The sequence below is a fragment of the Muscardinus avellanarius genome (assembly GCF_963383645.1).
Source record: "Muscardinus avellanarius genome assembly, chromosome: 22".
Taxonomy (NCBI): domain Eukaryota; kingdom Metazoa; phylum Chordata; class Mammalia; order Rodentia; family Gliridae; genus Muscardinus; species Muscardinus avellanarius.
This window is the reverse complement of record NC_137808.1, coordinates 7,112,239-7,127,201: the sequence shown is the minus strand read 5'-3', so window position 1 is coordinate 7,127,201 and position 14,963 is coordinate 7,112,239. Positions and strand designations below refer to the sequence as shown.

The 14,963-nt window shown below is 49.0% G+C and overlaps 1 protein-coding gene across 1 annotated transcript in view; it reads left to right on the top strand.

The window, feature by feature from the left end:
• ATG7 (autophagy related 7) overlaps positions 1-14,963 on the top strand; it is a gene marked incomplete at both ends in the record, with an annotated part of 128,537 nt that overhangs the window by 86,341 nt on the left and 27,233 nt on the right. Inside the window, 1 exon segment of the mRNA XM_080718172.1 lies at positions 1,220-1,300. Coding sequence (XP_080574298.1) covers positions 1,220-1,300 — 81 coding nt within the window.

Here is a 14,963-nt window from a genome sequence, read left to right as displayed (position 1 = left end):
ACTTAACAAGGCCCTGTGTTGGAATGAAAAATCAAAAGGGATAGGGGTGTAGCTTCGAGGTGTGACTTCCTCTGGGCTCGATCTCCAGTATGAAGTACAAAGCCAAAAAACAAACAAAAAACAGGGCAGTTGGGAAGATCCAGTCGGTGACCCCATGAAAAGATACGTGTTGTCTGGCATATTGCAAATCCTGAATTCCATGGAGACAAGAGAGACTTTACCATTCCTGTCATTTTTATTAAGAGTGTGTCAGTGATACAGACAACATATTGGAACTCCCCTCTGTTATAAACACGCTTCCAGGGGTTTGCTGTCCCAAGGGCCAGTGACCCGGGCTGTAGCAGATGGAGCTCGGTTATACTCCTCAAAGTGCCTCTGTTGCCATCAGAAGTTCTTACTGCAGGTGGTGCCATCTCCCCACCAAGTGGTGCTGTTTTGCCTTTGTCTGCTCTACATCAAGCCAGTAGCTGGACGTGACTCTAGGGCCATCTCTCCCTCCGTCATCCCCAAGCCGCCGGCAGGCATGGACTTGTGCGCCTGGCTCATAGTCCGTAGAGTTTCTTCAAGAGTCAGGCAGAGCACCCCAGGCGACCTGCTTGTTCATTGAAGTCCCAGGGAGGAATCCAGATCCTCCTGCATCTTTATGCAGACACTCTGCCACTGAGCCACACCCCAAACTTATTTGTGTGTGTGGGGTGGCTCCGGGATTGAACCCGGGGGCAGTCTGCCTCTGAGCTACACCTCCAGTGCTTTTTCTTTTTCTTCTTCTTCTTCTTTTTGCTCCCTTTGAAGCAGGGTCTTGTTAGGTTGCTGAGAGTTTCACTAAGTTGCTGAGGCTGGCTATGAACCTACAATCCTCCTGTGTCAGCCTCCCCAGTACTGGAATTACGGGGGTGCGCCACTACACCCAGCTACCCCTCTTGTATTTTTCGAGGACACCTGTTAAAACTTTAGAAAGTACAGCTTTATTATTATATTTTGTAGTTGATTTGCTTTTAGGTTTCAACGATTTCAAAAGTTGGTGGGCTCTGGTTCCTAGTGGGATAGAGGACCCGGTGACAGTCCAAGGGAACATGCCCAAGACGTGCATCGCCGTGCGAGTGTGCTCAGTGGGACCGCCACAGCAGCCATCTTCCCTGCCACCGGGCCCGGCCTCGTGCTCGCTCCGGACGTGGCCTTCCATGCTTGCTGCCAGTCATTCTGCTTTCTTTGTTTTCAGATCCGGGGATTTCTGTCACGCTTTGATAATGTCCTTCCTGTCAGCCTGGCGTTTGACAAATGCACAGCCTGTTCTTCCAAGGTAAGTCATTTCGCATTCGAGAGACTGGGTTTAAAAGAGGAGCCCATCAGCATTTAACCTCAGCCTTGCCGCAGAGCCTTGGAAACCAGCAGAGGGCTGCCCGTTTGTGCAGGAAGGAGTCGAGGAGGGACTTTTTCCTTGCATTCATTTGCACAGAGAAACCAGACTTCGAGCATTCAGAGAGAGAGAGACTGAGTTAATAGTTCAGCTCTGTGTCAGTACTCGCACCATAGTACTTTGGGCTCAGACTTAAACTTTTGGGGTCTCTGTTCCTCCCTAGAGGGCTTCCCTCCTTGAACCACCTTCATTAGAACAACTTTTAAACCTTTCTCGGAAGATGGGGGATTCCAGACAGGCAGTCCTGGCTGCATGTCTTTGGGAGATCTACATAATGACGGGGAAAAAGTAAACAGAGATTAGGGGCCTGGATACGGAGCCAGTAAAAGGCCCCTTCAGCTTTGATCTGTGCAGCAGCTCCAAAATTAGAGCCGGGCTCTTGTCATCGTAATGGGAACCGGCTGATGGATCTCAAAGCCGTAGTGATGGCGTCTTGCTTTTTAGTGGGCCTTGAGATACTGTCTGAGTTATTCTTCCTTGTACACTCTCTGCGACCGCTGCTTTCCTTTCAGGTGTCCCTTTAAGCCTCCTAACACCCAGAGATTTAACCTGGGCTTTTAAGCTCCTGACTCTTGATAAGTAAAGATTTTCGTGTTGAAGAGCAACACAGAGTAGAGCTCGGGATCACTTGTCCTGAACGGTGGCCTCTCACTTATATCTGGGATTTCTCTGCCGTGCATCCAACACCCAGCAGTGTGGAGAGAATTGAATTCCAGGGAGGTGCTCTCCTCTTGAGTCGAGAAGCTTCTGTTGGAAACTTCACAGGGGTCCTAATTAATGAGAAGCACCTCCTGAGCAGCTTCTCTGAAACATGACTAGATTTGATGACGCGTGTTGATAAATTCAGTTAAATATAGGCACTCAAAAATTGAGTCTTCTTCTCTTTGCTTTGAGACTAAACTAAGCCCCTGTTTTATTGCTGCACATCCAGGCGCCTGTGTTGAGATGTACAGGCTATTATTTGTAATTACCCACGAGTCTATTCTTTCTGTAATTTCTTTCAAGTAATCTTATACCTACTCAAGGCCAGTCCTCAAGGATGCCCATGTCTACTCTGTCCTCAGAAACACAAGTTTTAGGATTATATATTTAGTGGAGGGTGTTTTTTCTTTCTTTCTTTCTTTGTATGGTTGAACTAATTGGTCTCAAAATAACTTGGCGCAGTATTAATTTTCATATTGAAATCGTTTGGCACAGGTGCCAGAAGTTTTTCTGTGGTTTTATGTAGGTCTGGCTAGCCAGTAAAATAAAGATAATTGGCTTCCCTGCGTGAAATGCAAACATTCATTCTTTCTTGTTCTCTGTTTAATTAAATTAGCCTATAAGATACTGTTTGTAAAAGAATCGCAAACATGCCGGCTAGCTGGGGCCCCTTATAGTCTTCAGAAGAGAATAGCTTTGTGTTTTTCTTTCACACTTATTTTAAGTGTTAAATTAAACATAGGTATCACTTTTTTGTTAGCAAAATGATTTCCTCCTGGCGGTCACCCTGAGAGTCCCACTTTACGTAAACATGCTAGACGATTTAATGCCCACTGGCTTGGATTTTAACAGCTGCACCGTTCCCATAGCGATCACTTTTCATGTGGTCTCGGTATTGAATTTCTTTTGTGCTGAGAAGTTTGTTTCGCTGGTGCCTGTATTTCCTTACAGTAGAAACATGGCATCCACTTACTTGTCTCCCTTCCTTATTCACTTGGGAGAATGGCATTCTCTATTATTTGAGAACCCAGCGTTAATACTTTGAGATGACAAATTCAATTATGTTTCCATCTCTGTGCCTGTGATTTTTTTTTCCTTAATGCATACTTAGCTTGATATTTTTTATACTGAGTCATACCATAGTATGGTTTCAAAAGAATCTCTGGGGCTAAAAATGACTTTAAAAACTTTCTCCTTTGGCATTCATGAAATATTTTTTCCTTTGGTAGTTTTCAGTATTTATGATTTTCTCCCAAGGATCAAGGCTATATTTGTGTCTTGATTTAGCCACAAATGCCAATAGAAAATTTGGGGAGGTTGGATAAGGTCTGTGGAATAAATAAGATTATTTCCTTATCTTGTTCATTAGAAATAACAATAAAACGCCAGGCGTAGTGGCACACACTTGTAATCCCCGCCCTTGGGAGGCGGAGATAGGAGGATTGCGCAGGTTCGAAGCCGGACTCGCTGGCTTAAGAGACCCTGTTTCCAAATAAAAATATGAAAAATAGGTAAATAGGTGTCTGGGAGTGTAGCCCGGAGGTAGAAGGGTTTCCAGAAACCCCAGTACCACAAAAAAAAAAAAAAAAATTATATATATATATATTTTTTGGCCTGGTGTGTAGCCAGATGAATCCTCCCATGTTACAGAAAAAATACAGAAGAATCTCGGGGAGGTGAGTGGTGAGGAGTTGCTTTTATTCTAATTTCTGTTTATCATCTTACAAAACTTTCCAAAATGATGGTATCCATCACTGGGCAAAAAATCTTATTTGAAGCTTCTGTGCATTGTTTTCTTAGTTCTAGAAAGGAATTTAGAGCCAGTGGAGGATGAGGGATTTCCCACCAGTGCGGAAAGTAGAATTTTGAAGCTAATAGCCATGAAAGAGTGTCTCAGAAGGCAGCGCATTAATTTCTGAGACTGGCCCCCAACCTGCAGTCCTCCTGGCTTAGCCTCCCGCGCGCGAGGATCATGGGCGTAAGCCACCAAGCCCAGCCTGACATCACTTTGAAGCTTGGCAGTTGCAGGAGCTCCCGAGTTATCTCCAACTGCCCTTATTGAGCTCTCCTGCTCTGGCCCCCTCCCCCACTCGCCCCATCTGTTTTTGTTCTTGAAATTTCAAGGATAAAATGGAGACATGGTGTTCCTTTACATCAGAATACATCAACATAAATTTCCTGAGAATAAGGCTTTTCTCTTAGTTTTCTTTTTGTTGTTGTTGTTGTTATTTATTTGTAGTACTGGGAATGGAACCCAGGGGCATTCTACCTCTGAGCTACACCCCCAGCCCTAGCTTTTAATTCTTTATTTTGAAACAGGGCCTCACTGAGTCACCGAGGGGCTCACTAAGCAGCTGAGGCTGTCTGCGAACCGTGCTCCTCGGGTCTCAGCCTCCCGAGTGCTGGGATGACAGGCGTGCGCACCACGCCACGTGGCGGCGGCGGCGGTGGCAGCGGCTGCTGCTTCTGTTGCTGCTGCTGATCATTATTATTGTTAGTATTATTTTGTGGTACTTGGGATTGAACTCTGGGGCATTCTATCTGAGCTATACCCTCAGTCCTATTTTATTCTTTATTTTGAAACAGGGTTTCACTAAGTTGTGAAGGGCCTCACAAGTTGCTGCCGCTGGCCACAAACCTGCGATCCTCCTATCTCAGCCTCCCAAGTGCTGGAATTACAAGTGTGTATCACCTTCCAGGGTCCAAAATAGTTATTAAATCGAGGCAGTTTAGGCCGGGCGTGGTGGCGCACACTTGTAATCCCAGCATTCGGGAGGCGGAGACTGGAGGATCACAGTACACAGACAGCCTCAGCTACTTAGTGAGGCCCTTCGCAACTCAGTGAGACCCTGTTTCAAAAAATAAAGAGAATAAAATACAGGACTGAGGGTGTAACTCGGAGGTAGAATGCCCCTGGGTTCCATCCCCAGCACTGGGGGGAGGGGGGGAGTCAAGGCAGTTTAATGTTTGCACAGTACTATTGTCTGATCTAGTCTATATTCCAGATCTTGTTATTTGTATCAATAATCTTTGTATGTTTTGGGCTCTATTTTGTTTTTTTCCTCTGGGATCAGAATCTAATTTGGGTTCAAACGTTGTACTTAGTAGTCGTGTCTCTTTGGCTTTCCTCAAACTGGAAAGGTTCCTTAGCCTTTCTTTGTCTGTCTTAACCTCAACTCTTTGGCCTGTTGCCAGTTAGTTTTGTAGAATTTCCCTCAATTTGGATTTGCCTCCTGTTTCCTTCTGATTAGATTCGGGTTGTGAGACTTTGGCAGGAATTTCCACAGAAGCGATGCCGCCGCCTCCTGTCGGAGACCCTGATGCGTTTGGTCACCTTGCTGACGCTCCTTCCCCTTTCCATGTTTAGAGCTCCCTTCTCCCAACAGGGAGGAACCTGGCTCTTCTCCTGATAGACTTACTCACTTGTTCAAATCTAGAAGACCCAAAAGTAGTCTCAAAATTATGAGCCCCTACTATCACTACTACTGCAGAAAATGAGCCTGGTAACTATACTCCAGTACCGGGGTGGAACCCAGGGCACTCGACCTCCGAGGGACTCCACCAGCCCTGGTTTCCATTCTTTACTTTGAAACAGGGTCTCACCGAGTTGCAGAGGGCCTCACTAAGTAGCTGAGGCTGCCTGTGTACTGTGATCCTCCAGTCTCCGCCTCCCGCATGCTGGGATGGCAAGCGTGCGCCACCACGTCCGGCTTAGAGTCCAGTATTTATGCCTAGTTGTTGTTGGTTTTTCTTCTGGGTAAATTCATAACGCAGTGGAATGCACAAGCCTTAGGGGGGTGGTTCTGTAAGCTCTGACGGACACCTACACCTTTGTCATCTACACTCTTCCTGCCGAGATGTAGCACACCGCCATCGTTCCAGAGCCTTCCTCATACCACGTCCCAGTCAGTGCCAGGGGAGAAGAGGCTATGTCAAATATTCTTGCAGTTCTTTTTCCATCGGGAGTAAAGCAAGACCTCTTGGGTGTTGTACACCATAGGAGCCTTGCTCCTGGGACCTAGAAGCCGACAGAAGCATTTCTCCCGTCTGCCGTCTGCAGGCTGTGCCTGAGGAGGCTCTCCTTGCCTAGTTCTGCCACGCACACATCGGTGACATTGCAGGGACGGCCTCTTACACTTGGTTGCATGTCACCTGAGAGCTGCCTCCTGCCCAGGTAAAGCATGAGGCGCCCGGATTCTGGATCTTGAGATTTTAATTAGCGACCCCAACCCTAATAATGTGCTCACTTTGGGGTCGGCTGTGTGATGGAATCTTCAAGAGCAGATGGGTCCTGAGTAAACTTCTGAGAATAACTTGCTGTTGGCCTTTTGTGTGCACCCAGGCATGCTTGTTCAGAGTGGTGGGAGAGGGCAGGGTAGAGTGAGAGATCTCAGCTGGTATAATCAGGTGGTACTATTTGCCTTTGTCTTCGCTGGCCTGACCATTTCCTTCATATACTTCTGCCTCTTATATTTGCTTGTGACCCAGGAAGTCCTTTGGTACCCCAAGTAAGGGGTACCAGAGTTAACTGCACTATTTAAACTTTCCCTTAGGACGAGCCCTCTCCAAAGCAGCCCGGCACCTAATTTGCCTTCTTCAAACGCACCATTGCGGGGTAGAGAGCCAGACCATGGATTTGGAAGGAAGGGTCCGAGTCTTACCCTGTGTCTCAGCAGCCCTTCCTTCGCTCAGCTGGCATTCGTGTCCCTGATGTGAGCCAGAGAGAGAAGGGTGATTGCTATCGTTGGGAGATGGTGGCAACTTTAAAAGGTAGAGCCAGCCGGGCATGGTGGCGCACGTTTATAACCCCCATGCTTGGGAGGCGGAGACAGGAGGATCGTGCAGGTTCGAAGCCAGCTGAGGCTGGCTTAAGAGACCCTGTTTCCAAATAAAAAATATAGCCCGGAGGCTGAAGGCCCCTGGGTTCCATCCCCAGTACCACCAAAAAAAAAAAAAAAAAAGGTAGAGCCAGATGTGGTGGTGCATGCCTATAAACCCGGTGCTAGGGATGTAGCTCAGTAGGAGAGTGCCCCTGGCTTCAGTCTCTAGTACCGCAGAAAATAAAATAATAGGAAGGTAGAGCCTAATGAGACAAAGATCACTGGAGTGTGCCTCTGAAGGCGACACTGGGCCCTTGGCCCCTTCTTCTCATTTTTTTGGTTCCAGACATAAGGTAAGTAGTTTTGTTCTGCCGTGCCCTGCCGTCGCCATGGACTGCCTTGCCATGGGCCCCGAAGCAGCGGGTCATCTCACCATGGGCTGACTGACACCTCCAAAACTGAGCCAGAATTAACCTTTCTCCTTTAGAAGTTGATTCTCCAGGTTTCTGTTACAGTAACAGAAAACTGACTAACACAGTGATCAAAATGGGCACTGTCTTAGAAAGTCCTGTCTCTAGGGCAAGGCACATCTATCACTAAAGACCTGTGTCACTCTGTAACATGCTCTGTAGTCAGGATCCACCCTCTGTGTTGATATCCTAGTACCAATTTCTTTTATAAATGGGGAAGACTAGGGAAGGCCTTGTAGAGAGTGATTTCAGAGTCAAGGTTTGAAGACAAGTATGGCTGGGCCTGGTGGCACATGCTTGTAATCCCAGTACTTGGGAAGCAGAGACAGGAGGATCACAAGTTCAAGGACAGCCTCAGCAAGCAGTGAGACTCTTATCAACCTAGCAAGACTGTTTCTAAATAAAATAAAATAGGGCTGGGGATATAGTTTGGAGGAAGAATGCCCTGGGCTAAATCCCCAGTACCACAAAAAATAAAAATTAAATTAAAAAAAAGGACAGGTATGAATTTCTAGAAACGCATTCATGAGGCTGTTCAGTACAGTGGCATGGCCGTGCCCAGTATACCCAGTCAGCTCTGCGAGCTTCGTTTCCAGCTGACCTGTTCTCCAGTGGGACCCTGGTATGTTTTGTCTAGCACTTGAGGCTGCTGTTTTGAATTTTACAATTCCACATAACACTCTCTCACCTATCACCCAGCTGAGGGGCTTTCCCAGCCTAAGGAATCCAACAGCTGCAGCAGGCGGTGCGGTGGGGGAGCCGGGGATTTCCAGGCCTGGCTCCCCTCCCTCTGGCCCGCTGAGTGACCTCCAGCAAGGTGCTCGCAGCCTTCCTTTGTTCAGTGAGTTTCTTCCCTTGCTTAGTGAGTCAGTTGGATGAGATAAGCCCTGGCTCTCCACTGACACCTTAAATTATTAGCTTTCATACTGGATATTTCCGTTACCTTATTTTATTCTTTTTGTGTGTGTGTGTGGTGCTGGGATCGAACGCAGAGGCATTCTAACCTCTGAGCCACCCCTCCCCCAGCCCTGTTTTACTTCTTGTTTTGAAGCAGGTCTCACTAAGTTGCGGAGGGCCTCACTAGTTGCCGAGGCTGCTGTGGACCTCTGATCCTCTTGTCTCAGCCTCCCAAGTGCTGGGATTACAAGCGTGCGCCACCACACTTCACCTATTTATTCTCTATTTGACACGCAGTATCGGCAAGCACTCTACACCTCCAGCACGCTCCCTCCCCCTTTCTTTGTGGTGCGGAGAATTGAAACCAGGCCCTTGCACGTATTAAACTCACCCCAGCCGAGAACCTCCTTTTAATTGCAGAAAAATTAAGTGTATGCGTACGTATATAGTTTTAAATTTTTTTTGGTACTAGGAATCGAACCCAGGGGCATTCTACCTCTGAGCTCCACCCTCAGCCCTATTTTATTTCTAATTTTGAAAGAGAGTCATTTCTAATTTTGAAACAGGCTCTCACTAAGTTGCCAAAGGCCTCACTTAGTTGTTGAGGCCAGCTGTGCACCTGTGATCCTCCTGTCTCAGCCTCCCAAGTACTGGGATTACAGGCGTGCTCCACCATGCCCAGCTAAATGAAGTATACTTAAGAAGGGAGATTATCATCCGTAATCCAGACACTCGTATCACTATCAAACTCAATTTCTACCTTCCTGGCCTTTTAGAAAGCCCATATGTTCTTGGGCACACGTAGATAATGTTTCTTTCCAAGCACTCCCACGATAAGGTTGCGATCAGCTTCAGGTAGGGGGATGTATGCTGCATCAAGCGTGCTCCCTGCTTCTCAGATTTGATAGGGTTTAAATCTCAGTCGCCTCCAAGAACTGGCCAGGGCCCGATCGGAAGAGCTCTCCAAAGCTCATGCCAGGAATTTTTGCATACAGCTTCCCAGTGGCAGATATTACCCCACCGTGGGCTGCAGCCAGGTTTTTCTTCTCCTCTCCAAAAGAGACATAAATCTCTGATTTGGAAAATGAAAAGTAGCCCCCAGGTTCTCTTTTCCTATCTCGTTTCCCCGCTGCGGCCTCTAGCCTTCTATTTTAACGGGTGATGGATTCCATATGTGCGGCCGTGCGGTGTAAACTATCCCACGTCTTGTCCTTAGCAACGAGTGCTTCTCCAGTCTCCAGAGCTGCGCGGTTCCCGGGAGATGGGCTATCCAGCCGGAGCCAGCACAGCGTATCTTGCTGCAAGCCCGAACCTCAGTGCTCTTGGCCCTTCATTGGAAACCTTGCACATGTCTCCCTTGGCTCCAGTATCCTCGTCCATAGAGCAGGCAAAATATTTTCTGTTTCCCAGGGAAATTGCAGTGGCTGACGTATATCCAGTTCCCTGTGGCCAAGTACCCAGAGCTTTGCCCACCTCTGGGACTGATGTTGACACCAGGACTTGGAAGACAAAGACCCTGTGATCCGATGACGTCCCCTGAGCGCATGGAGTCCGTGCGGGGCTCACTGTTTGTCCACAAGAAGGTACATCGACAGGGCCTGATCAGGAATTTAAAAGTCGAGGCTGCCTGGCTTTAAAAGCTGCAGAAAGCTGGGCATGGTGATGCATGCTTCGAATCCCACCACTTGGGAGACTGAGACAGGAGGATCACAGTTTCGAGGCCAGCCTCAGCTACTTAGACCCTCTTTCAAAATGAAAGAATAAAATAAGGCTGGGGGTGTTGTAGCTCGGAGGTAGAATGCCCCAGGCTGAATTCCTAGCAAACCCCCCCCCACACACACACACACAGAGCTGCAGAACACCTGCATTGGCAACCTTTGACAGCTGCCAAAGCTGTCTCCAGGGCTCTGAGAGCAGCCTTCCTTGTCATTTATGACCCACTGTCCTCAAAACCACCTGACACCAGTGGCAGCCCATGCTCCGCCTTCCTTTCCTAGTCACCTGCAGACCCATGCAGCCTGCCTGGGTTTGTTGTTTGTTTTTTTTTTCCCCAAAAAACTGGCGGTTGAACCCAGGAGCCTTCTACTACAACCCCAGCCCCTTTTTTTAATTCTTTATTTTGAAATGGGGTATCACTAAGTTGCAGAGGGCCTCACTAAGTAGCTGAGGCTGACCGTGATTCTCTGTAGTTGAAGAAAAGGAATGTACTGAGAGATGGTGATTTTCCAAAGCCACAGGAGAGCCCTGGCGGGGTCGGGGCTGGAGGTGGCCCTCACATCGCATTGTTTTCTCTAGGAGAGCTTGGGGATGTGCCCAAGACCAACCCAGTGGCGGAGGATGCTTTACTAGGGCCCACAGGCGTGATTTGGGGGCATCACAGAGTCACTGAAGTGGTCACATAACTGTACTTGGGCCTGCACTTCTCAGAAGGACAGGGCTCACTGCTCCCATCAGTGCTAGCAAGACCCAGGATTCACAGACGTACAAACCTAGGGATGGGCTTGTGGTGGAGGCAGAGGTAACGAGGTTACTTCCAAACTAAGGCAAACCCAGTGTTTCAACATCCTGAAGGCTCTTCTTGGGCAATCAGAAGAACCATCTAAAGGGAGCACAGCCCCAAACCTCCTGGCACAGAAGGTAAAGGGGTCCCATACAAAAACAAAACAAGCCTGGCGTGGTGGCTCACACTTGTCACCCAGTTCTTGGAGGCTGAGACAGGAGGATCAGAGGTTCGCACCCAGCCTCAGTTACCTAGTGAGGCCCTCCAAAACTTAGTAAGGCCTCGTTTCAAAATAAGAATAAAAATTAGGGCTTGGGGTGTAGCTTGGTGGAAGATGCCCCTGGTTCTATCCCCAGCGCTGCAAACGAACAAAACATAGGGTGGGGATGAGTGGCCGGTGGAAGGGGAGCTGTGGTGCACAAGAAAGGAGCCTTTCCAGGCGGGCGCGGTGGCTCACTCTTGTCCTCCCAGCATTCAGGAGGCTGAGACAGGAGGATCGTGGGTTCGCAGTCTCAGCTACTTAGGCCCTTTGCAACTCAATGAGATTCTGTTTAAAAATAAAGAATAAAAAAAGGGCTGGGGGTTTAGCTCAGAGGTAGAATGCCCCTGGGTTCTATGCCTAGTACTGCAAATAATAATAATAATAATAATAATAATAATAATAATAATAATAAAAAATTACTTAAAGGGAGCCTTCTTGGGAGCAGCCACGTGCACCATGGGCCTGGCTGGAGCTTGAGCAGCATCCTCTCTCAAGTGTGACTCTTGAGATTTGCCTGTGGTCACAGTTACTGTCAGCACAGCCCTAGACAGCATCTTTGCAGTTTCAACTCTGAAGCATGGGGCTGTGTGTGTGTGTGTGTGTGTGTGTGTGTGTGTGTGGTAGTACTGGGGATGGAACCTTTCTACCTCCAGGCTACACTCCCAGGCCTATTTTATATTTTATTTGGAAACAGGCTCTCACTAAGTTGCTGAGAGCCTAAGTAGCTGAGGCTGGCTTCGAACCTGCCCGATCCTCCTGTCTCAGCCTCCCAAGCGCGGGGATTACAAGCGTGCGCCACCACGCCCGGCTGCATGGTTATTTTTAAGAGCTTTCCTGGCATCCCAACGTGGGGTAGCCATCCAGGCAAAAGTAGATTTTGTGTCATTTGTGAGGCCAGGGAGGAGCTTAGGCAGGTTTCTTCTGGTTCTCAGTCGTCCTCACATTACTTCCCTTTCCTTTTGTGTCAGCTCTTTCTCAAAGGCCTTGGAAGGGGGGACGGGGAGGGAGACGACGAAGGTGCGGACTGAGGCAAGTGGCAGCTCTTGCGTTACAGCCTCCCGCACGCCCCGGCATGGAGCGGGAGCGTGCATTCCTCTCTCACTGACCATTTCTCCATTCCCAGTAGAACCTTCTGCAGATTCTCTTAGAGCCCATATGCAAATTTTCATCATTAGTTTGGTTGGACTGACGGGTAACGAAAATTCATTTCAATCATTCGCTGCTTCCTGTTACTGAACGTATACCAACAGGCGCCGAAAATATACCTGGAAAACGAGACTGCGTCCCCTGCCCGCCCCCCCGCCTGTCACCCTGTCTGTCCTGTGTCTGCAGCAGGGCCCTGACCCCCGTAGCGCTCCCCAGGGGAGGTCGTGTGCGTGCTCCTGCTGGACTGGGCTGGCTCAGAGCTGTTGACAAGTTCTTGGGAAATTGTTTCTGTTCTCAGAGTGTATCCCTCTTATTAGTCTCAGCATTGGTGAATTCTTGACCTTTGAAAGGGTGGGTTTTGTTTTTGTTTTTGTTTTGAGAGTAATTTGAAACTGTGTGTTGCAAATAAAAGGAATGAGCAATTTTCAAAAAAAAAAAAAAGACCTTAAATTTAAAGAGCTCATGATCTGGATCGGTGGCAGCACTAGTAGAAGAGCATCCGCCTTCCTCTTTTGAGCCAAGAGCTAGCAGGACTTTATGATGCACCGGCAGCCCTGTGCACCCACAGGTTCTACGTTCATAGATGAAACCAACCGTGTATCAGCAATGTTGGAAAAATTGTGCCTGTTCTGAACCTGTGCAGACTTCCCCAGCTGACGTTATTCCCTCAAGTACACACTCTGACAGCTGCTTACATGGCATTTGCATTGTGGTAGGTATTGCGGGTGATCTAGAGGTGATCTGGCGTCTCCAGGAGGATATGCAGAGTTGGATGCAGCCGCTACGCCGTCTGATTTGAGGGACTTGAGCATCATTGGAGTTTGGTACCCAAGGGGGCCTGGAGCCACTCCGAGCGCTGGCTGGAGTTGGTGCAGCAAACTGAGCACTGGCTTCAGAGACCGCCCCCTACTCCCTGCGTGCCTTTGGAGACGCGGGCAGAGAAGAGCTAAAGTGCCCTTGCGGCAGCCACAAGGGTTAAGCGAGAGCACGCGTGGCGTGGCGTTTTGTGGTTGGCCTTTGTAAGCGTTCAAGTCGCTCCTTTGCACGAGCAGGTCAGGCGCCCTTCTCCTTTACTTTCTTTTTCTTTTTTTCTTTTTTTGTGGTACTAGGAATGGCACCCAGGGATTATCTGCCTCTGACCTATAACCCCCATCCCTATTTGTGTGTGTGCGAGTGTGTGTGTGTGTGTGTGTGTGTGTGTGTGTGTGAATGTTACTGGGAATTGAACCCAGGGGCAATCTACCTCTGAGCTACATTCCCAGCCCTATTTTTTATTTTGAAACAGAGTCTCACTAAGTTGTGTAGGGCCTCACTAAGTAGCCTAGGCTGGCCTCGAACCTGCTATCCTGCTGTCTCGTCCTCCCTAGTGCTGGGATTACAAGCGTGCGCCACCATGCCTGGCTCCTCATCCTTACTCTTTTTATTTAGAAGCAGGGCCTCCCTAAGTAGCAGAGGCTGGCCACCAACCTGCGATCCTTCTGCATCAGCCTCCCAAGTGCTGGGATTACAAGCGCGCCACCCCGCCGGCTCTTTTCATAAACACACCCGTTATGTCACTGATGGTATAAAACTGCCTCTTTAGACGGTGACCAAAAGGGAGGGAAACGGGATGAGAAGTTCTCTCCAAAAGGGGGCGCAGACACTAGCGCAGCGGCCTCCGTCCTCCTCTCTCCTCTTTCCTTTCCCATTCCGTAGGCTGTTCATCTCAGAGTTCGGTTAGTACTCAGGGGAAGGTGGACTTGCTGTTTCCGCAGTGTAGTGGCGGGGAGTGAGTCCTCTTATGTCTCAGGGGCACAAGGTTGAAGGCACAGACTTCACCCTTGGGAGAGGCTAGCTGTGTGTTCCCGCTGGCTTCCGGATTACTCTGTGCTCCTAGCATCGGGGACAGAGGTGACCCAAGAAGGCAGTCCCTGTGTGGCACTGGGCCGGCACCAGGCTCGCCTGTGGCTGCCAGCCCGGCGTCCATGTCCCTGTCTCACACTGCTTCTTGGAAGCCTTTCTGCCGCCTGTTTCCCGAGGCAGCTGAAGTGGGTCGAAGGCCAGGGCGGCGCAGCAGGGCGGCGGCTGCCTCGGTGCCATCCCTTCAAGCGTGGCAGTACTTCTCTGCTCCTTTGGTGTGCTTTGGTGGGTGTTTTTCCAGGGTCCCTTTCCGGCTTCCTGTGAGGTGGCTCTCAAGAGAGCATCCCCGTCCATCAGACAGAGAAGGTGGGGTGTGGAAGTTGTGAGGCCCTAGGATTCCCAGCTGCCAGTCTGCTCACCCCCATGTGGAACAGACTCCCACAGTGGGCGATAGGATCCACTCGCACCTTCGCGATTCTGTAGTACTTATGGGGAGGGAGGATGCATGATTCTGCATTGACTTTTTAGCAGCTCGGAGGACTGATTGGTTAAGCTCCTTCAGGCTGTCTTCAGGGGCTCTTGCCCTTGAAAGGGGCATCCTGATCCCCAGAGGAATGCGTTTCCCAGAGTCAAGTCGCAGCCTACCGTCAGGAAAGGCAGCTGGGTGAGAGTGCTAGGAGGTGCCCGGCAGCGTGGATGCGGGGTGGGGCGGCGGCACCGAGCGTCGCCTTCAGAAACAGTTTTTGACGAACGTAGTTCACTTTCCCATTTTGGTTAAGGTTCAGCTGAAATATTTTTGAAAAACATTTGGAGGGTAAGGATTGTGGCCACTAAAATCTAAGACAGTGCTGTTTTGAAACTGCAAATATTTCTGTTTTGCATTTACTTGAAATAGGAGAGCCGCCTCCCA